This window comes from Pristiophorus japonicus, chromosome 21 (assembly GCF_044704955.1).
Source record: "Pristiophorus japonicus isolate sPriJap1 chromosome 21, sPriJap1.hap1, whole genome shotgun sequence".
NCBI classification, from domain to species: domain Eukaryota; kingdom Metazoa; phylum Chordata; class Chondrichthyes; family Pristiophoridae; genus Pristiophorus; species Pristiophorus japonicus.
The window spans coordinates 35,595,042-35,617,628 of NC_091997.1; the positions used below are offsets into that span (position 1 = coordinate 35,595,042).

The window sequence follows — 22,587 nt, forward strand, 5'->3', positions numbered from 1 at the left end:
TGGAATGTGCTGCCTGAGAGGGTGGTGGAGGCAGATTCAATCATGGCTTTCAAAAGGGAATTAGATAAGTTTCTGAAGGAAATAAATGTGCAAGGAGTCAGGAGAAAGGGCGGTGATATGTCCTTACTATACAGTATAAATGCACACGAGGCCCATGCTTGAGAGAAGGTCACTCTGTGACCAGTTACCTTTATTACCAAGACCTCAAGTGATGAAGGTGGGTGGAGCTTCCCCTTTTATACCTGAAAGTCCAGGTTAGGAATATCTCCCACAAGTTCGCCCCTTGTGGTCAATGTTCTCAAGGTGTACAATTTAGGTCAGCTTATACATGGGTTACAATGATAGTTGAATGCATGACATCACCTCCCCCCCAAAGTCTTATTGGGATCACAGGTTAAGTCTCTGGTGGTTTATGCTCCCTTGTAGAGCGCCTGAGTTGGGGCTCCGGTTGTTGGGCGCTGGCCTGAGTGTCTGCTGTTTGCGGTGCCTCAGGCCTGTCCGGACTGCCCAGTGACTGGGCTCTCCTCCACTTGGTTCCGGTGTTCGGTCACCTGTGGTGTAGTAAACTCTACGTCGTGTTCTTCCTCTGCTTATTCTATGGGGTTGCTGAATGTCCTTTTTGTTTGATCCACGTGTCTGCAGCAGATTTCTCCATTGGTAAGTTTAACTACCAAAACCCTATTACTCTCTTTGGCAAGCACAGTGCCTGCAAGCCATTTGGGCCCTGCAGCGTAATTAAGGACAAAAACAGGGTCATTGATCAATACATCGCGCCCTCGCATTCCTGTCATGGTAGTCACATTGTGACTGATGCCTGCTCTCAACAATTTCTTTCATAGTAGGATGAATAAGGGATAACCTAGTTTTGAGCATCCTTTTCATTAGCAGCTCTGCGGATGGAACCCCTGTGAGCGAGTGTGGTGGCGATCTATTGGCCAACAGGAGGCGTAATAAGCGGCTTTGTAGGGAACCCCCTTGGATTCTGAGCATCCCATGTTTGATTATCTGCACTGCTCGTACCACCTGGCCGTTTGAGGCTGGCTTGAACGGTGCCGTTCTGACATGGTTGATTCCATTGCCTGCCATGAAGTCCTGGAATTCAGTGCTTGTGAAGCACAGGCCATTGTCGCTGACCAAGACATCCGGTAGACCATGGGCGGCGAACATTGCCCGTAGACTTTCTACCGTGCAGAGGATGTGCTTGAATTTAAAATGGCACACTCAATCCATTTGGAGTAGGCGTCTACTACAACCAAAAACATTTTTCCCATGAAAGGACCTGCGTAGTCTACATGGATGCGTGACCATGGCTTGGCGGGCCAGGACCAGGGGCTAAGGGGGGCTTCCCTGGGTGCGTTGCCCAGCTGAGCACAAAGTTCCAGGTCTGCATCTATCCCTTGCCACCAAACGTGTGACCTGGCAATTGCCTTCATCATGACAATGTCCGGCTGCTCATTGTAAAGTTCTCTGATGAACACCTCTCTGTCCATCTGGGGCATGACTGCTCAGTTTCCCCACAATAGGCAATCGGCCTGAATCGAGAGTTCATCCTTGCGCCTATGAAACGGTTTAAATTCCTCAGGGCATGCCCCGTATGTGGCTGCCCAGTCCCCATTCGGGACACATTTCTTAACTAAAGACAGTAGTGGGTCTTTATTTGCCCAGACTTTAATCTGACAGGCTGTCACAGATGAGCCTTCGCTTTCGAAAGCTTCAACAGCCATGACCATCTCAGCATCATGCTCAGTTACCCCCTCAATGGTGGCCAGTGGGAGCCTGTTGAGTGCATCGGCGCAGTTTTCAGTGCCCGGTCTGTGCCAAATTGTGTAGTCATAAATGGCTAACGTAAGTGCCCACCTCTGTATGCGGGCCGATGCATTCACATTTATGGCCTTGTTGTCGACCAGAAGAGATGTTAGGGGTTTGTGATCTGTCTCCAGCTCAAATTTCCTGCCAAACAGATACTGGTGCATTTTTTTTTTACTGCATATACACATGCTAGCACTTCCTTTTTTACCATCCCGCAGCCCCTTTCTGCCTGGGACAGACTTCTGGAGGCATAAGCTACCGGCTGTAACTGACCATTGGCATTCACATGCTGCAACACACACCCGACCCCATAGGACGACGCATCGCATGTTAAAACAAGTTTCTTACATGGGTCATATAACGTTAACAGTTTGTTGGAGCATAACAAATTGCGTGCTCTATCAAAAGCCCTTTTCTGGCTGTCCCCCCCCAGACCCAATCGCGACCTTTGTGTAGGAGCACGTGTAGCGGCTCTAACAGCGTGCTCAATTTGGGAAGAAAGTTACCAAAATAGTTCAGGAGCCCCAGGAATGAACGCAGCTCCATCGTGTTACGGGGTCTGGGTGCTCTCTGGATCGCTTCCGTTTTGGACGTAGTGGGTCTGATCCCGTCTGCTGCTACCCTCCTCCCCAGGAATTCTACCTCTGGAGCCAAGAAGACGCACTTCGCCTTTTTCAGTCGCAGCCCTACCCGGTCCAGTCTGCGTAGCACCACCTCCAGGTTGTGGAGGTGTTAATCAATATCGCGACCCGTGATGAGGATGTCGTCTTGAAAAATCACCGTCCCTGGAATCGACTTGGGGAGGCTTTCCATTTTTCGCTGAAAGATCGAGGCGGCCGAACGAATCCCGAACGGACATCTGTTATACTCAACCCCTTGTGTGTCGTGATGGTGGTCAGCTTCTTCGACTCAATCGCCAGCTCCTGGGTTATGTAAGCTGAGGTCAGGTCCAATTTTGAAAAAGGTTGCCACCGGATAACGTCGCAAAGAGGTCCTCCGCTCTCGGTAGCGGGTACTGGTCTTGGAGTGACACCCGATTGATGGTGGCCTTGTAATCGCCACATATCCTGACCGATCCATCCGCCTTGAGCACCGGCATGATCGGGCTCGCCGAGTCACTGAATTCGACTGGCGAGATGATGCCTTCCCTCAGCAGGTGGTCCAATTTGCCTTCTATCTTTTCCCGCATCACATATGGCACCGTTCTGGCCTTGTGGTGTACTGGCCTGGAGTCGGGTTTATGTGAATCACTACCTTGGACCCCATGAAAGTGCCAATGCCGGGTTGAAATAATGAGTCAAATTTGTCCAGGACCTGTGAGCATGATACTCGCTCCACAGAAGAAATTGCATTGACATCGCCCCATTTCCAATTCATGACAGCAAGCCAACTCCTCCCCTGGGACAATCCAGAGTGGCAACCTGCTCTCCGAATCTTTGTGGTCACGACTACCGTGGCGCTGCCTAGCACCGGATATGTCCGTAGCTGTGCGTCAATCGGCAATAACTTTGGCCTCCTGGCCTTGGACACCCACAACCTTTCGAACTGTTTGATACTCATCAGGGACTGGCTGGCCCCCGTGTCTAGCTCCATTAATACTGGGATGCCATTGAGGAGCACTTTCATCATTATCGGTGGTGTCCTGGTATATGAACTGTATATGCGCTCCACATGAACTCGCTGAACTTCAGCTTCCAGCGATTTACCTCAGTATTCATTTGGCCTTGTAGGGCTTACATCGGGCCCGTCCTCCTCGTACATCAACCTGGCTGCAGGCTTCCTGCACATATGCGCCAAGTGACCGCTGATGTTGCAGTTTCTGCAGGTATGTTGGGTGTTTGCCTCCACATCTCCAGCATGAGCTGGAGGCCCCGTTGTTGGAAACAAAAGGTCCATTACCAGTCGATCATCTCTGACTGTTTCTGTAACTGTCCTTAAGTGCACCATGAACAGGTGTTGATGGCCCCATTACTGGCCGCACTGTCCATTGCGATGGCATGAATCGCCGTTCAGCTAGCCATTGTCTCTGTTGAATTCCCCCTTTGGGTTCGACTAAATGCTGGGGGCATGTCCGACTGCCCTTGTCTGCCTAGAGAACTGTGTGCCGCGTTAACAATGTTGACTCCCTGGTCGTTTGCCGCAATTGAGCCAAGATTTTTGTCATACATCATTCTGGTCTCTTCCTCTGCTGAGATAAATGTCTGGGCTATCAGGGCTGCCGCTTCCAAGGTCAAGTCTTTGGTCTCAATCAGTTTCCTGAAAACCCCAGCGTGCCCGATGCCCTCAATAAAAAAGTCTCGTAGCATCTCCGCTCTGCATGCATCTGGGAACTTACATAGGCTCGCCAGTCGCCGGAGATCTGCCACGAAGTCTGGAACGCTTTGGCCTTCTCGCTGTTGGTGCGTGTAAAACCGGTGTCTCGCCATGTGCATTCTGCTCGCTGGTTTAAGGTGTTCCCCGATCAACTTACTGAGCTCTTCGAATATCTTGTCCGCCGGCTTCTCTGGCGCTAGAAGGTCCTCCATCAGGAAGTACGTTCTGGATCCACAAACCGTCAGGAGATGATCCCTGCGTTTGTCTGCCGAATCCTGCCCCAGCCATTCCTTAGTGACAAAACTTTGCTGTAGTCTCTCAATAAAGTCGTCCCAATCATCACCAACACAGTACCTCTCGTCTGTGCTGCTAGTGGCCATGCTCGCGTGGTTTAAATCCCAGTTTCTCGTCGCCAATAATATGTCCTTACTATACAGTATAAATGCACACGAGGCCCATACTTGAGAGAAGGTCACTCTGTGACCAGTTACCTTTATTACCAAGACCTCAAGTGATGAAGGTTGATGGAGCTTCCCCTTTTATACAGGGAAGTCCAGGTTAGGAGTGTCTCCCACAAGTTCGCCCTCTGTGGTCAAGGTGTACAATTTAGGTCAGCTTATACATGGGTTACAATGATAGTTGAATACATGACAGGTGGGGAGTGGGACTGGCTGAGGTGCTCTTGCAGAGAGCTGGCATGGGTCCTGTGCTGTGATTGTGTGAGGCCGGAATCACCATCCCTGGCTGTCCCTGAACTCCCCGGGGGAAAATTTCCTCAGGTCAGCAGGCCTCAGGCTACAATTGCTGCTTGTACACGAGGGAACAAAACACTAAATCTGTCAAAGGTTGCAATGTCTTTGTCCACAGAGCAGTCGACCACAGATTGTCCAGCAGCAACTGAGATACACGGTTCTCCGTCACCGAGAGCGATAATCGTCAGTGATGGGTTTTTGCTGAAGCGGCAGCGGGCTCTCGCTGCCGGCCTGACGCGGGAACGCGGGGCCGCGCGCTTTACCCGGCTCGTGCACGCCGGGAACGTGAGGCGGCCGCGCGCACGCACCAACCCGCCCGCCGGACAACAGCCTCCCGCCTCAGTGAGGCCCCGGACCCCGAGCCTCGGCATTCCGTGAGTCTGCCCGCCCGGTCCGCATTACCTCAGCTTGTCGCCGGACTGCGCTCCCGCCTCACTCTCACTCAGCCCCGGATCCTAGGCCCCACGCCCGCCACACTTTGCCTCAGCTGCCGCCCGGCCCTTTCCCCAGGCCCTGGCCTTATCCCCGCCGCTCTTTGTCTCCTTTTAGTCTCTCTTTTTCCGTCGGCGTTTTTTTTTAAACTCTTCCCTCGAGAGCCTGAGGCATAGGCCTCGGCCTCGGCCCCGCAGCCCTTTCCCTGTCCGATAAGCATTGTCCCATCACTGGGCAGACGGCGGGTGGTGATTCTCCCCCGTGTGTGGAGGCTGCGGACAGCAATTCCCAGAGCTGTGGGGAAAGGCTGAGGGGTGACCTGATACAGAACTTTAAAATGATGGAAAAACGGAGAGAAAATGTTTCTACTGTGGGTGAGACCAGAACTAGGGGCCATAAATATAAGATAGTCACTAATAAATCCAATAGGGAATTCAGGATTAACCACTTTCCCCAGAGAGTGATGAGAATGTGGAACTCACTACAGAAAGAAAGACTTGTATTTATATAGCACCTTTCACGACCACCGGACGTCCCAATTTTACAGCCAATGAAGTACTTTTGGAGTGTATTCACTGTTGTAAAGTAGGAAAGGTGGCAGCCAATTTGCGCACTGCAAGCTCCCACAAACAGCAAAGTGATAAATAACCAGATAAACTGTTATATTGGTTGAGGGATAAATATTGGCCAGAACACCCTCCTGCTCTTCTTCGAAATAGTGGCCGTGGAATCTTTATGTCCACCCGAGAGAGCAGACGGGGCCTCGGTTTTACCGTCTCATCCGAAAGACGACTACTCAGTACTGCACTGGAGTGTCAGCCTAGATTTATATGCTCAAGTCCCTGCAGACGATAATGGATATGGGTATTTTCTTTTGATAACCTATTGCTACGGTGCCTGAGGCACCTTTTCCCTTTATTCCAATTCACGCTGGCACTCTACCTCCTCAGTTAAAGCTGGGATACGCTTCTCTTGCTACCCACGGATCATGCTTGCACTTTAGTTGCCCTCCTCTACCAACCTCAGCTACTATATCCTGCTTCAGTTGTTGTCACTGCACTGGGAGTGGCAGTCTAGATTTTGTACTCCAGTCTCTGGAGTGGAACATGAGCCCATGAACTTCTGACTCAGGTGAGAGTGTTGCCACTGAGCTGTGGCAAGCATAGTTACCTATGTCTGTTACCTATGAAATGGTCCTTTTGGGCAGCTGGTCCACACAGACCAGGAAGGCTCTAGTTTCCATTCCCAATCTGCTGGTTGTGAAAGGTGCCATACAAGTGCAAGTCTTCATATTTTAAATGCATCTAAGATGCAAATGGACAGTAGACTGAAGGTGTTCTGTCTCGGAAGATTTTGCTTTACTGATCTTTCTTTCCTTCTATTTCAGATTGTGTGTAAGAGTCTGCTGGCATCATCATGTCAAGTAAGAGAAATATTATGTCATTGAATGAAAATGCAAATGTTGACTAGTATCATCAGACAATACATGTGTCGCAACAGTGACTTGAAGCTTAATTTGTTTATTTTTTGGTCTGGTAGAAAGCTTCACGCGCATAGCTGGCTCAGGTCTGTTGTTCTTCCCTCTACCATCACCCCACCCCAGTGCTCCCTTTCTGCTATAAGATCCTAGAGAGACCCTGGTTCCAAATGATTTGAGGTTGGCCCGTATTGGTGACCGAGATTTAACTTTATTCAGCACAAGCAAAACTTAATACATTGCAGTATTCGCGCAGCAGATTACAGAGCATAATTGAGACTTGTATTGCCACTTATAATCTGGGTAGAAGCCACCACCGTGAGTAGGCTGCACCCTGAGTCTCTTGTCTGTCTGTCTCTCTTTCTCCCCCTCTGTATCCCGAGTGTCTCCTTGATTCGTCCTGAAATCTTCTACAATTTGTGGCTGTTAAGACCCCCTTATACCTTGACTCTCATCCTAGGATATCCTCTTGAACCAATCACTGGCTGACACCCAAACACACAAAAAAATCCTAAAGATGCCAAGTTCCTAGCACCCTGGCTTACGCAGGTTTTTGGTCTGATTGTCAAAAACAGATGATGCAAGAATGTCAATCAAGACTCATATCTGGGGTAGTTATGGCAATACGAAAGGAATATGTCTCCATTGGTTGAGATACGGCCCCTGCTGTTCGCCTTTGTTTTTCTAATTCGCTGTGGATCTTATAACATTCCAGCACAATGCTAACTACACCTAACCTTGGTTCCCAGGCTAGCTGCAGTCAATAAGACCATGGCAATCTCTTTCTCACCCAAGTTGTCTGGTTGCAGCTTACTCTCAGACTTTTAAACATTAAAAAAAAGGGTTACATGTTATACATAATTCAGGTTATCCTTGCATGCAGTTGATGTTTACAAACTTCTACATTTAATCCTTACAGACGATGATAGATCGATCACTGATAAGATATTGATGGTTATAAGATATTCAAAAAAACAACCAACATATAATTCATAATCTTACGGTCCCTGCCTCATCTCAGTCTCTGGAATTCCATTAATTCTCTCAGCTTTGCTCACAAACTGACTATTGCTTTGCTAACAAGGCTTGTTGAAGTCTGCATTTTTAATATTTGGTGAAGCAGGCCTCTTTCTTCCATTTTAAAATCTAGCCGGATCTATCCAAGGCATATTACACTAGTTTAAAAGCATGATTATTCAGTATCGGCGTGCATTGACTAACCATTACATAATACAAGTTTAAACCTACAGCTATTAATGCTTATTTCATTTTGTTCATGTTAGCTAGTGGGAATCTGAAATGGAGATTGCTTAGGGTTCTTGCATCCAGCCTGTGGTGATGTTGATCCTCTGCCCAGTACCCAGAAAGGCAGGCGGAGCTTCTTTAGTGCGTTAAATGGAGTCTTGATTAATTTCATAAAAGCACATTGTTTCAAGCTCAGGGAGAAAATTCTTTCACTTCTCATTTTCTCATTGTAAACCTCGCCCTCATTTGTCCGTGTTATAATTAAAGTGCTCAGTTCCAACACTGACCTGTCAGATGGCAACTGCTAGATTTAGTGATGGACCATTAAGTGCGCTCCAATGTAAGCAGGCGATATTGTGTAAGGCATTTCCAGAGTGCGCAGTGCAGTTAGTGCACATCTGTTAGATCTGCCAGTGAAAGAACAATCACTTGTTCCTAGGTATCCTGTCTCGTGATTCTGGAACATTTATTTGCTGTTATTTGTCTCCCACATCCACTTTCCTGGGAAACTTCACACATCTAAGATAAGAATAAAAGGTCAGTCATTTAAGACTGAGATGAGGAGGCATTTCTTCAACTCAAAGGGTTGTGAATCTTTTGAATTCTCTACCCCAGAGGGCTGTGGATGCTGAACAAATTCCTGACACACTGCCTCACACCTGGGAGCTTCCTACTCTAACTGGCTCCATACCATACTGTGCAATGTATTCAGCCACTGAGCAGCCATGCCCTGTATTTTTTTTACCATAACTTTATAAACACCAACTTTCTGCCCTGGACTTTTCAGATTTAAAACAAAATCTCATGTTATCTTTGTTTGCCGCTCCCTCTAAATGACAAAGTAATGGAATTGTGACTGTCATTGTTAAACAATGAGTATATTCAGCATCGTTGAGTATATTCAAGGTTGAGATAGATAGATTTTTGGACTCTAGGGGAATTCAGCAATCTGGAGATTGGACGGGGAAGTGGGGTTGAGGCCGAAGATCAGCCATGATCTTATTGAATGGCGGAGCAGGCCTGAGGTGCCGAATGGCCATCTCCTGCTCCTAATTCTTATGTTCTTGCACTTTTAAATCTAACAGTACACTTTTTATTCATAATACTGATTTTTAACAATGTAGCCTGTGTCATTGTGAAGAATGCTATGAATTTTTCTTGTAGTCACTACCAACTCTTCAACAACCTGCCGCCACCTTGCTTTTCTCCATCAGTTGAACATGAGGGCGGGGAGGGGGAGGTGTCACTGAATACTAATCAGGGACTGGAATTCCAACCAGTCTTTTTCCCTCTCTAGCCCATGCTCACTGACATCAAATATAACATCTGTGCTGCCCTGGTTGCAATACACGAACTCTTGATACACTGTGCCCACACCTGGGAGCTTCTACTCTAACTGGCTCCGTACCATACTATGTATTCAGCCGCTGAGCAGCCATGCCCTGTATTTTTTTTTACCATAACTTTAAACACCAACGATCTGCCCAGGACTTTTCAGATTTAGAAAAAAAGTCATGTCATCCTTGTTTGCTGTTCCCTCTAGATGACAAAGTAATGGAATTGTGACTGTCATTGTAAAAAGATTTGTTTTATTATTTGTTATTCTCTACTTTCTCTGCAATGTTTCTCTGAACAATCCTTCATCCACTGATTTATTGTTCTTGGCATTCTGTTTGTCCTCATGGTTGAAGGGAGAAGGCTGGTGAACATTGGAAGGAATAATACTGTGAGCGTGTGTCTGTAATTACGTGTGAGAGTATCCAAGGGCTCTTGCTTTGTCTGGGGAAGTACTGTTACAGTAATATTCTTGCAATCTGTTGAAATATTCCAACAAGTAATAAAGCCTTTTAATTTTGTTGCATGTACTGACATAACAAACATGACTCGAAGACAAATCCTCCAAATCCATGATCTTTCTATAAGACAAGGGTGAGCATTGCAAATCCCCACCAAGCAGAAAATCTTCCCTTTCTGTCAATACAACTTCTGTCTGCTCTTTCTCATTTCAATTCGCACATTTCCACAGAAGTTACTCTGTGGCTTCAGATCTGTGATATTTAAATGGAAACTCTTTTGACTCAGTCCTGGCTCCCATTGCTGATTTTAAATCTCTCTCTCTCTACGCTGCTGGGCTGTCTCTTTCTAAATCTCCCCACCCTCTATCTATATCTATCTCTATCCTGTTCTAAATCAGCTTGGACTAAAGTTAGGATCAGCGAGGGAAATTTGCCATTTAAATGTCTCAAATGTGGGGTGGAGCAACCTCTGGTAGGAATGTGTTGGTATGAAGCTACTGTTCGGTCCAGCTTCTGGGGAAAAAAAACACCAGTTTCGGGCTGCCACCAATCTGCAACCTGCTGCTCCCAGGCCTTTGCCAGTGCCATTCTTTAGTCATGTGCCATAGGATACCACTTGGTATTTTCTCCAAATGCGATGGCTCAGACCAGGGAACCTGCGTGTGCAGTTCAAGCTCAAAAAAAGAAAGACTTGTATTTCGATACATGTCATTTCGATACACCTTTCACGACCTCGGGACGTCCCAAAGCGTTTTACAGCCAATGAAGTACTTTTGAAGTGTAGCCACTGATGTAACGTAGAAAACATAAAGTGTATATAAGGAGGCACTACTTCTAATATGAGCTATTTCACCCATCCCCCACCGTAGTTAACCATTTGATATTGATAATGGTGTGGTAGGGACTTCCTTCCGAGCTGAGGAGGGGAAAAAAAATTAGTTGAAGAGTTTTGTTTCTACCCCACCCCCCCAATTGCTGCTTTATAGTTCCTGCTGGAAAGTGCATGTGTGAACCTCGGGTTAGGACAGGGTCATACCTGGCTGTGCTGCTGCTGTGTCGATTACCTGGTTGTCTCGGAATGAGTAAGGTGCCAGAGGATAAGTGGAGTCTGGGACTGTACACCAATAAAAGTCAGCACTGTCTGCAGAAAGAGTAAAACGGAATGTGTAAGATGAAAGTGAAGCTGTTGATCGCTGCTATGCCCATTTACTTTTGATTTAGTTTAGAAGCACTCTAGCAATTAACCCTAACTTCTGATTTCTCTGTAAATGAATGCAACAGATTTTGCATTTCCTTCATAAACTACGATGAGTGATTGTTGTAGTTTTGTTGGACCCATTTTGCGAAATGGGCAGTATAGTTAGTAACACAGACATATTGGATCAAAGTCTTCTCCCTGCAGACCAAGAATCCTAGAGTTTAGAGCAGTCTCGACCCTTTTTTTGTGGTGGGCATGAGTCCGCAACATTGAACTACCTGTAAAGTCAATACAGATTGACATTAAATTAATTATCTCATTCAGGGAGGCCGCAAAAATAGCTTGAACACAAAACTGGTGCACCATACTAGTGCAGCAGACTTTTGATGCAACAATATAATAGGAGCTATTTAATCTCTGGGCGTAAAAACTGTTTGGGGAGTGCCTTGAGCTGACGTCAAGTTGTGGGACTGTGTCCTGCCATTGTTCGTGTGTGTGTGTGTCGGTGTGTATGTGTCGGTGTCCTGCCATTGTTCCACAGTGTTTGTGGGGCTACAGTGCATCATCCATTGCTTGACAATCGTGCCATTGTTCCACAGTGACACACCGACACACAATCTGGAGCAACATTTTAAAGGGGTTATACTGTGACTGCCCAGTCATCATCATATTGAATGTTGGTGCAGACTCGAAGGGCTGAATGGCCTACTGCTCCTATTTTCTACGTTTCTATGTAACTCAATGGGTCAGTAGATTGTGTCAATGGCCATTCAGACCAGGAAGATCTTTGTTTTTAAACCCTATTTCAGCCAGGCATTACAGTTGGGCTTTGTGGGCCTGGGTTGGGGAAGGGAAGAATTGTCAAGGGTTCCAGCTTTTGATTGCTGTCCAATGACCCCTGCTGAAAAGTGGATGGTGGGCTGGGAAGGGAGCAAGTTCAACTGTTGTATCAATCCACGGGAGTAGCCTGCAATCACGTGGGGGTTCTCCCAATCTTCGGCATAAATTCAATGGGAGATCGGCAGGAACTCCGGCAAAATGGCGGGAAGGCCATCTCTTGTTTCCACCAAAGTTTCGGTAGAGATTGGGGAACACTTGCAGGAATGCTCCCTCCGATTGAGTGAACTTGCATCGGCAGAATGGACACTTGGGCAAGATACTGGAGAGTGGTTGGCAGGCAGGCACCCATGGAACTGTACCTCATAAGGAGCCTTCAGGAAGGGGAGGTGAGGGATTTAAATCATCTTACAGGACAGAATAGTTCGAATTAGGATTTTCTTATTGCGATGAGGTTTCTAGGCCTTAATATCATATTTGCACAAAAATTAAAGTTTTAATTTTGTTTCATTACAGAAAGACCGTCTTACGCACCACCTCCTGCCCCTGCTCCCACCACTGTAAGTCTTTATATTTGTTTTCATGAATTATTAAAAATACTGTATGCTGAAAAATGTTTTCAAAAATAATGTAGAAGTTTTGACTGGTCAACACTGGCAGGTTAAGGGTTCAGCCAGAGCCCGAAGCAAGTGTTACCATTGCAGGTGGTTTAGCGATGCTGTGCGAGACATCCCGAGGGGGGATTTGGTGCCTGGCATAGGGTCCCGTACATTACTGGATGGTCTCCGGCACCTCTTAGCCATGGACCGTGAGTGGGTGCAAGAGTAAAGTGTATGCACTTGTAGCTGTATTAAATAGAGATTAACTTTAATTACATCAAATAAAGAGGGATTAGTGTCTTGGCATAAGCAATACCTGAAGTCCATCAAAGCAGAATGATATAATCTCGCATTGGCTGTGTTACTTTGAGATTTTAGTGAGACAGGATTCGTCTGAATTATTTTTGCTCCAATCTTTGCCTTGCCAAATTTTTTTTGCTGCTATTTAATACAGTTGGGGCTTTCTAATTACAGTAAAAGGCGTTTATATACAATCTCTCTTAGCTGGAAGGCATGGTGGAGGTAGCAAGGGGGTTGGGTGGGGCAGCGTATATGTAAGTTAGTAGTAGGAAGGTATGGAGTATGTGCAGATGATAGTGTTGTGTATGGTGATTGAGCAGTAAAGTGATTTTGCTGTGGACTATTACAATAACAGCCTGTGCAGAAGGTTTGATGTGACCAAGAAAATAGAATAGAAATAGATCAAAATATCATTTTCTGTTAAATGGAGAAGATAACTTTGGAACGCCAGTCCACACTGTGGTTCATTCTAACTATTCTCAGAAGTCTCTTGAAAGCACTTAGTTGTACAAATAATTATTATGGAACAACAGAAGGCCCACCACCCCTCAGGGTAACCAAGAAGGCTTTCCCAGTGTTGTTCACCTTCCACGAATGAATCAAGAGGGTTCAGTTTGGCTGCTGGTTAGTCTGCCCTGCCCTTCGAGGTTGTGGTTGCTCGTTACCCCAGCATTCTTTTGCAGTTCCATAGATGTAGCAGCTGCTGGATTGTGTCTTTGAACCAGTCAATATTTTGACCATCAAGTTTCAAGTAAGTGCCAGTGCATTTGGGAAGGGGGGCTGGGGGGGCGGGGGAAGAGAAGGAGGAAAAGTTTGAGTCAAAGTATTTCAAACAATGCTTTTATATATTTGCCTTTTGCAATGAATGAGGTTCCATTCTTGTCCATGTTTTACTTGTGCAATGGTACAATTGTCAAAGTAATTTTACTCCTGGAGAGTTGGGATCTAAAACCTCTAATTTTAGGACATAGTTACAGTTTTGTATTTTTGGTCTGAAATCTTGAAGTTACAAGTTTAAGTTTGTTGCTGTCTCAAATGATAGCAAAGTTGAGATGGTACTGTATTTTATTTTCTGACCAAGAGCAGGGACAGGCGATCTGTTCCCAGACTAATGCCAATGTGACACTGGAGTGCGGCGTCTATCGGAGGTATCGATTCGTGACTTGGTGCAGTCTCCTCCTGGCTTTGCTTTGCTATCAGGAACTGTTGTAAATCCTTTGGAGCACATTTTAAATCCTGTGCTCGAGTGATACCGTGGTTGTGTTTTTGGGAAGGCATATGGATACCAGAATATTGTTAACTTTCAGAGACTGAAGTGTTTGCTTGTGTATTAAACAGAAAATAATTTGGAAAACATTCTGGTGTGTCTCAGGGAAGGACGGTGTAATGCTGTAGCATATTATGAAGCTTCATTAATCTACAATATTTAAAGTACTGGGTGTGCTGTAGAGATTTTTAAAACATGAAAGTTGGATATATCTGAATTCAAAATGGGAAATGCTGGATATCTACAACCGGTCCATCAGGATCTGTAAAGGAAATACAGTAAGTTTACATTTCGAGTGGGACCATCGTCAAAAGTGTTCTGATATGAACGTGCTTTCAGATGCCTGCTGATCCGTGTATTGCTAGCATTTTCTGTTATTACTGTGCGTTTCCCATAATAAGCCATGGCCCTTGTGCAGTGAACCGTAGCATTAAGCCCTCTTTCCCGCCCGTGACTTCATTTGATTTATTCTTTCTGTTTTAATCCCCTTGCACCAGCACTCTGGGTGAGCTGGCTGGGCAGGTGACTTGCTGGCAGACCTCTCAATGTGGTTTTTGCAACCAGCCATTAAGAGGAGTGAGAGTGCATCCTGGAGTGATTTGATTCACCTTCGGTTATAATCTCTGTTTGAACAGAGGGATACCTGCCCACTGCCCTGTAGCACAGTTGTTCTACGTGTGGAATTGTGAGTGCCAGTCTCCATCCTACTACTGTATGTCATGGTACAGTGATCACCTAACAGCAGGTGGGTGCGTCTTGTGAAGAGATGTTTTTTCTCTTCCAGAGGCTGTGTAAACAAAGCCTGTGGTCAGAATCCATCACATTAACAGTTTGTGAGAGGGGAAGTGGCAATTGAAAGTGTACGCGCTGTATCCATGCTGTTGTTAAGTACGGTCCCCGTTTTACAGTGACTGCATTGGATATAAAAGGGAAGACTACAATTCCGCTTTATATACAAAAGAGAAAATTGCGTCCTGTCACTTTTATTTCAGTTGGCCCTACCATTAGTGGGATTAACATTTTCAGCAGGTGTTAAGAGAATGAACTTGAGCTGGAAATATGATTAATAACCTATATCAAGCTTTGTTGGTTGTTCTGCTGTACTCCAGCTGTTTAAATAAAATGAGAGAAGGCTTAGCTCTGTAAGGAGTTATTGTTCTGCATGTGACTACATTGTAGCCTCGATTTTCTGATTGGCGTTCTTGTATTGCCGATGATAACCCATTTAAAATTAAGCGATTACTGTTGGCGTTAAAGTAACACAGATCCGGAATTGTCTGTGCTTCAACTTGACTATTTTGCTTCCCAGTTCACTTAAATTGGCTCCTAGCTCTGATCTTCGGGGTGAGTGTTTTAACAGGGAAGAATACTCTGCGAAGCACTTCAATTCTTTAAATATCACACCGTTTAGCTCCTAGTCTCCTACTTTTCTGAAATTCTGGTTCCGCATCCCTGAAACTTCACCCAGCAGACTGCGTGATGCATGAAGTCCTTAAGGAAGAGAGAGAGCCATTCAGTTCACTGAGCCGATCTTTCCAGTATCCCATCTCCTCTTAGCATCCAGCTGTATTTTGAACATTCCTGATGATGTATTGGCCTCTATTACGCTGCCTTTCTGAGTATAGTTCTTAATATCTATTTTAAATTGGCTTTCACTCATTTCTGTTTTGTCCTCTGATTCCACTTCTGTGGCATACTTTTGAAGCAATATTCTAGATTTGCCTGATCTATATAATGTCATTTAATAACAACCTGTATACTTTAATCGAGGCTTTTCTTTCTACATTGTAAGGCTGTAGGTTCTCTCCTTGTGTCTTCTCCCATTCACAACTGGGTATCATTATTGTTGCTGCTCTCCACACCCTCTCCAGTGCTTCACAACAGGCAAATGTTTCAGAGACAATTTCAAATTTCTCTAATAGCATGGTGAGAATGCAATTAAGTTTCTCTGGTGTCTACCTGTACCTAATGTCTTACTGGACTTGCACATGAAAAATTGCCACTTTAGCATGGTGTCAGTGGGCTGCTGGGATCTGTAGAGTCAGCACTTTCAGAAGAAAGGGTAGAAAATCAGCCAAAAGAAGTATATGCATGCTACGTATAGACCCAACATCTAATATTTGTAGATATTGTGCCTGCGTGGGTTTATCTTGTTGAAATACTGGCATACTGCACAAAATGGGTTGAAGCTGAGCATGGATTATGGAATTGATGCCTGGAGATTTTCATACTCACCACAGCTCCCCTACTCTTGTGTGGCTAAGTTAAATTTATTTTCTGACTATTTAAGTTTGCCCCTCATTATTGTAATTGCAGTAGCTGTTAATATGCATTAGGAATTTATGACAAATATCACATGCAGTATTTGACATCCACAACAATTTTTTATGGTAGTTCTTGCATACAGGGACATCTCTGAGCACTTTGCAAGGTGGTGATGGGGGGGGAGTGGGGGGGTGGGTGGAGGATGACAAAAGGAGTTGGCAAAAGTGCAATCCAAGGCATGGAGGGAGGAGCTGAGCACTTTCGAGTGGGCAGGGGCAAAGTGGCTGAAGGAGTGGCTGGTGGTGGTGGAGTGAGGATGTAGGATCAGAGGGTGGTGCGTGGGCACATGAGGCTGGGGGAGACTTTGGAGGAAGGCAGTGTCGATTTTTTGAGACATGGGAAGCTTGGCAAGGATGGCGATGTGTGCCTCAGTGCAGGTGAGAACACGGACCATGATATTCTGGATGACTTTGTAGCTTATGAATTGTAGAAATGGGGAGATTGGCAAAGAGAATGTTGGCGAATCTACCTGCAATGTGATCACTGCAGGAACTAATTCATGCTGTTGAAAGGGGAGGTGGAGGCAAAGGCAAGTATTGCTGTGGGAGTGAAACAAAGCGACCTTGGTGACGATTCGGATGTGGGGTGAGGGAGCTGAACTCGAGGTGTAACAACATGCCAAGGTTCCACACTTCTGAGCTGGCAGCTGAGGAGGGAGGCGGAGTCAGGCCTTCAGCGCTGTGTGGCTTTGCAGAAACTGAAGAGAATGGCTTCAGTTTTGCCAGCATTTAGCTAGAGCAAGTTTTGACTCCTTCAGATCGTAACTGTCTGGTGATACTCATATTTCCGTTGATTTACTGTGCGATTACCATTTACTTAACCAAAGCCTTGCAGTTATTTCAGGTCAAGATCTTAATTGTACACTAGATGCAACAGCATTTTTCCAGTTATCCTGTGGTTGGATTTGTTGACTTGTGATTGCAGCTTGCCAGACACCAAGATTTATTTCCATTTGTCTTGATGGCTGAGTGGTTTAAAACACAACCTTCAATCTCTCCCTGGAGGCAAGGGTTTGAATCCCACTCCTTTATTAGGTTACTGCTGGTGTTAGAATGATGCTAGTCAGAAAACGTGGGCTTTAGAATCATAAAAATGACAGTGTGCAAGTATCTGTGCTGGTCTCTTCCACTGGAGCTGAATACTGTATTACACAGTCCTTTCCCCGATCACTTTTTATAGTCTTCATTTTCAAATGGTCCCTTTTTTTGAGGGTTATAACAGGTTCCACAGTCTGAAGTCTTGGGGAAAGAATAAGACTGCATTAACTCTGGATTTGAACACAGTGAGGAGTGGGGTGCAGAAGAGATAGTGTATCTAAGTCCTGGTCAATGTTGGGACATTGAAACCTTGGTTACAATATGCTTCAGATTACATAAGAAATCAGATCAGCCATGATCTTATTGAATGGCGGAGCAGGCTCGAGGGGCCAAATGGTCAACTCCTGCTCCTATTTCTTACGTTCTTATTTTCTTATTGCTATATTGATGTCGAGTTATAGTGGTGATCGAACTGTGACTGCACTTGTTTCCATTGTGTGCTGTCGAGCAAGTTTATGTTTTTCAGACATGGGTCTGTAAAATCTTTAAGTGCTATCAAGTTTGGAATTGAGTATGTGTGATTAAGCCAGTAGCGGGGGCACCATATCGATTAGTATCAGTCAATATATTTTGTGTAACATAGTAAACATTTTGGATGTGCAGATGGTGCTCATTCCACAGCAATGCTGTGTGCGTGCCAGCTCCTTATTGAGTGCACCAAAGAATAACAAATGTGTGGCAAGGTAACATGGCAGAGCTATTGGCAGCTTTTAGCAGGTACATTGATGTGGGGAATGCCAGACTGTGGAACACTTTGAACTTGCAGAGCCCATGTCTTACCATTTAATGCAAAATAACTTAACCATGGGTGTGAAATGATAAAAATAAACTATATATTGAGAGGAAGCTCGTGCATGAAGATTAATGTTTAGATATCCAGAAATAGTAATATACAATTTATCGAAGATGTACCTCCTATTTATCAAAATACTGTGCCCCAGGCTGCGAGCTAATAGCAGCACAAAGAGTTAATAACCCTTTGGGCCTTGTGAGAAATCGGGCAGTTCCACTTGCTTTTACAACTTTTGTACGAAGGCTTAGTGGCAACCCAGGCCAGCACACTCACCGAAAGCAGATATCTGTACAATGGGGAACTATCCCTTGCACCATAATTGGAACAGCTGACAATGTTGTGGCATGTATTTTAGTTAAATACAGAATGATTAATTAGATACTATAATTTGAGCCCCTGCCTAATTTTAAAAATATATTAATTGCTGGGATGTGGGCGTTGCTGGTAAAGCCAGCATTTATTGCCCATCCCTAATTGCCCTTGAGAAGGTGATGGTGAGCCGCTTTCTTGAACTGCTGCAATCTGTCAGGTGGAGGTGCTCCCACAGTTATATTAGGGAGGAAATTCCAGGATTTTTAACCAGTGACGATGAAGGAACGGTGATATATTTTCAAATCAGGATGGTGAGTGACTTGAAGGTGGTGGTGTTCCCATGCACCTGTTGCACTTGTCCTTCTCGGTGGTAGAGGTCACGGGTTTGGGAGGTGATGCCGAAGAAGCCATGGCACATTGCTGCAGTGCATCTTGTAGATGATGCACACTGCAGCCACGGTGCGCCAGTGGTGGAGGGAGTGAATGTTGAAGGTGGTGGATGGGGTGCCGATCAAGCGGGCTGCTTTGTCCTGGATGGTGTCGAGCTTCTTGAGTGTTGTTGGAGCTACATTCATCCAGGCAAGTGGTGAGTATTCCATCACACTCCTGACTTGTGCTTTGTAAATGGTGGGGTGTTCCAGTCTGGGCTGTTTAGTTTAGTTTTTTTGTGCTTCTTTTGAAGCCTGCCTCTAATGAAACATTGCTGCTGAAAATTCATTTGTGGTCTTTGTCCAGAGTGTTGTTACAATAATAAAGTTCTGTACTTAAAAGAAAAAAGTTATGATCTGAGTGATTGATTCAAAAAGTTCTGAAACAAATGCCATTGTGTGTGAAATGCGAAGTAAGAGAATCCCTCATTGTTTAACTCTTCAAACATTACTCTGGGGATAGTTCTAGAATACGTGAACAGCCAGACCCGAATTGAACTTAGTGGAAGCCTCTTGCTTGCCTCTAGGCCTTGCATCTTTCCTCGTGGGCAGTTATCGAGTTACATCCAATCAGTAAAGGCTTCACAGTGTAGTGTAATAAGGAATTCTATCTGCTGGGTTATGACCAATCTAGTGCCTGTAATTTTGTAACTGAATATTTTGAAACATTTTTGGCAGGATTGTTAAGTGCATTATGATTTCTGTTTGTTGTTTTCAGTCATGCATGTGTGTCCCTCCTTATCAGAGGATGTTTTAATAAATGCTTTTCTGGTGTATGCAAATCACAATTCCGTCACACAGGTGGTCTTTTTAAGAGGAGCAGCATTGGCGGAGTGATGGTATCAATCTATGGGGTATTTTGTGTTGGGTTTGTCCATATCCAGGCATTTCAGAGCTGCTTCGTGACAACTCCTGTGCGGTTGTCAAGACCCTATAACAAATTCATACACTGAAATGCTGAAGCAATACACTCCTCATCTTGTTCGGTGTTTGTCTGAGTGGAGGATACATCGCACCTAAAGGGGGCAATCAAATACGGTCCCCACCACTTAAAACATCAATGTTTGAAACGGGCAGTTGCATATATCAGCCAAAAGGCAAAACCATTATCCATTTGCATTAACGTCAATTTCAAAGTTGCCGATTATAGCGTCTACATGATTTACTGACGTTCAGTTGAAAAGCACCAGGTTTAACTGCTGGAATGGTGCCTGTTTCTTGGCTGACACTTACAGTTGGGGTTCTCCTCTACCATTATAGATACTGATTTCCACTCCTGCTTAGGTTGCTGTGCATATCACTCTGTGGAAGCAAGGTGGCTTGCCAACAAATGGAAAAGGGAACATTTTCAACAGGAGTGCAAAGATCACGTTGCTTTGTTGGAAAACCTTCTCTCGGGCTAATCACAGAGGGAACTTTGCCAGAGATGCGATGGGTATGTCTTGTGGGCACTCTACTGTTTGTAGAGGATAGAGTGGGGGTTACACTAGTTTTAGTAGTGTAGTGCAGTCAACAGAACTGCGCTTTTCCATGCACAACCATAACTGGTTTGAATTTTTTGCCACTTTTTTTGTATGCTGACCATTTCATTTCTGTGTTTCTTGTTTGAACTCATTCTCATTCGTGTTTTGTCTCATTTGTTTCCATCAGCAAATGCCCAGCACCCCAGGGTTTGTGGGATACAATCCATACAGTCATCTGGCCTACAACAACTACAGGCTGGGAGGTAACCCAGGCAACAACAGCCGGGTCACGGTAGGAGTATTAACTATTGCACTGCAACTAAAAGTCAAGGTTAGGCCAGGATCGTATGTGCTGGGTCTGTGGATCTGGCGATTAGAGTACGGAGAGGAGACGGCTGGCATTGGATCCCGTCTCCACAACGCGTTCCATATTTGGGAGCACTGGCTCAGGAGGTTCACTTTGGCAGGTTTAATAATTATTTTAGGTTGACAAATGCCAAAGCTTTAGGCTTCTGAGAATTAAAAAGGAAAAAGTGCGAATGTTGGAAATCTGAAATATAAACAAAGTTTTGGAAATACCGAGCAGACCAGTCAACATCTGCACAGACTGAAGAAAGATTACTGTTTCCAGTGGGGTCCCTAATAGGAACTATGTTCTGCTAAAAGGTCCCTACCTGAAATGTTAACGTGGCTTAAATAAAAACAGAAAATGCTGGAAATACTCAGCAGGTCAGGCAGCATCTGTGGAGAGAGAAACAGAGTTAACGTTTCAGGTTGATGACCCTTCATCAGAACTGTTAACATGGTTTTTGTGTTTTTAGATGTTGATAGACCTGCTATGTATTTCGAGCATTTTCTGATTTTTATTTTCAGCTTTAAGTTGGAGGATGAAAGTGTTCGGTGTGTTTGAAAATAAATATTGGAAATACGCAGTTAAATCTGTGTCTGGCCACTTGAGTCACCTGCCTTAATCCTATGCGCACAGAATTTCCTTTGTGACTTTCAAAACCTGCTTGTTTCAACCACATAACTTCTGGGAACCTTGATTGCTGAATATTATAAACTAGAGTTTAAAAAAAAATATATGTACACTTTGGCAATGTTAATCTCCGTATTTTATTTTTATTTTCCCTTATGCTGGTCTATATTCATCAGAGTGGAACGAAGGGAGAAATGTCAATATTGGGAATGAAACTTCCCAGGTGTTTTTCCACCTAGTGTTAGCATTAGGTTGCGTACAGCATGGATTAGATACAGAGCAAAGCTCTGCCTGAATTGCCCTGTCGGGTATAGAATTTACTGTTTGCCAGAAGGAAATTTCCTGCTTTATGCTGGCTATAAATCAGCAATGTTAACAGTCCATTTGAGTTCTTCCCATTAAGCACAGAGGCAGGTTAGAAGTAGAATGAAGTGTTCTCAACATAATCCCAATAACACGTTAACCCTAACCTCTTTGGATCAGAGTGACCATGAACTCCATTAGTAGTGTAGACCTTGTGAGCACTGTATTAACAGGACTTTATGTTCTACTTTTGTGGTGAGAATTCATGGATCAAAGATTAGGGCTGTAGACCCAGTGAATATTTTGACCAGTCACTGGCAGCAGTAAACTAACCCACCAGCATAATGGGAATGAAAAATCTGCTTGCTGTACTTGATACTCCCAGGGTTTAAGCAAAGGTGCTGTACAAAAAGTCTGGATAAAAAGATTTTATGTGTAGCTGCACCGTGCAGTCAGCATACCATGGCTTTGGATTACATTCACTGGCCCATTGTCCAGTTGTTAGCCTTGTGAGCCTGTATTCATTTTAAAGTAGTGGAACTTCCCAACTGTCTTTTGTGGTTATTCTCTGAATCCCTAATTCATAATTCCAGTTTTTTTCTTCCTATAACTGTTCTTTTTCTCCTTGAGCCCTACACTGACTACAGTGACACTGACACAGGCTGGGTATGACCCGTTCCCCAAGCCATTGATCACTCCAAATGATCAGCAGCTCAGTCGAGGAGAGGAAGGGTAACTGTCAAATCCAACAGGAAATGGAGCAGAAAGCTTTGTGTTTTCACTGGGGGGTCAGTACGGTTTGTTCAGAAATCCAAGTCCCAACATATTCTGCTTGTAACTTGGTCAAGTGTAGCCTTGTAAC

At 44.8% G+C, this 22,587-nt stretch overlaps 1 protein-coding gene across 2 annotated transcripts in view; it reads left to right on the top strand.

Moving 5' to 3' along the window:
* The first annotated feature begins 5,141 nt into the window (after positions 1-5,141).
* The window catches only part of smarce1 (SWI/SNF related BAF chromatin remodeling complex subunit E1), a 78,914-nt gene continuing 61,468 nt past the window's right edge, over positions 5,142-22,587 (top strand). The window contains exons 1-4 of one of the 2 annotated variants that reach the window (XM_070864622.1): positions 5,142-5,248; positions 6,694-6,729; positions 12,376-12,419; positions 20,631-20,735. In XM_070864622.1, coding sequence (XP_070720723.1) covers positions 6,723-6,729; positions 12,376-12,419; positions 20,631-20,735 — 156 coding nt within the window. In that variant the 5' untranslated portion in view covers positions 5,142-5,248; positions 6,694-6,722. Of the gene's footprint in view, positions 5,249-6,110; positions 6,438-6,693; positions 6,730-12,375; positions 12,420-20,630; positions 20,736-22,587 lie in introns of those variants that run through there. The other variant, XM_070864623.1, reaches the window with a different exon arrangement.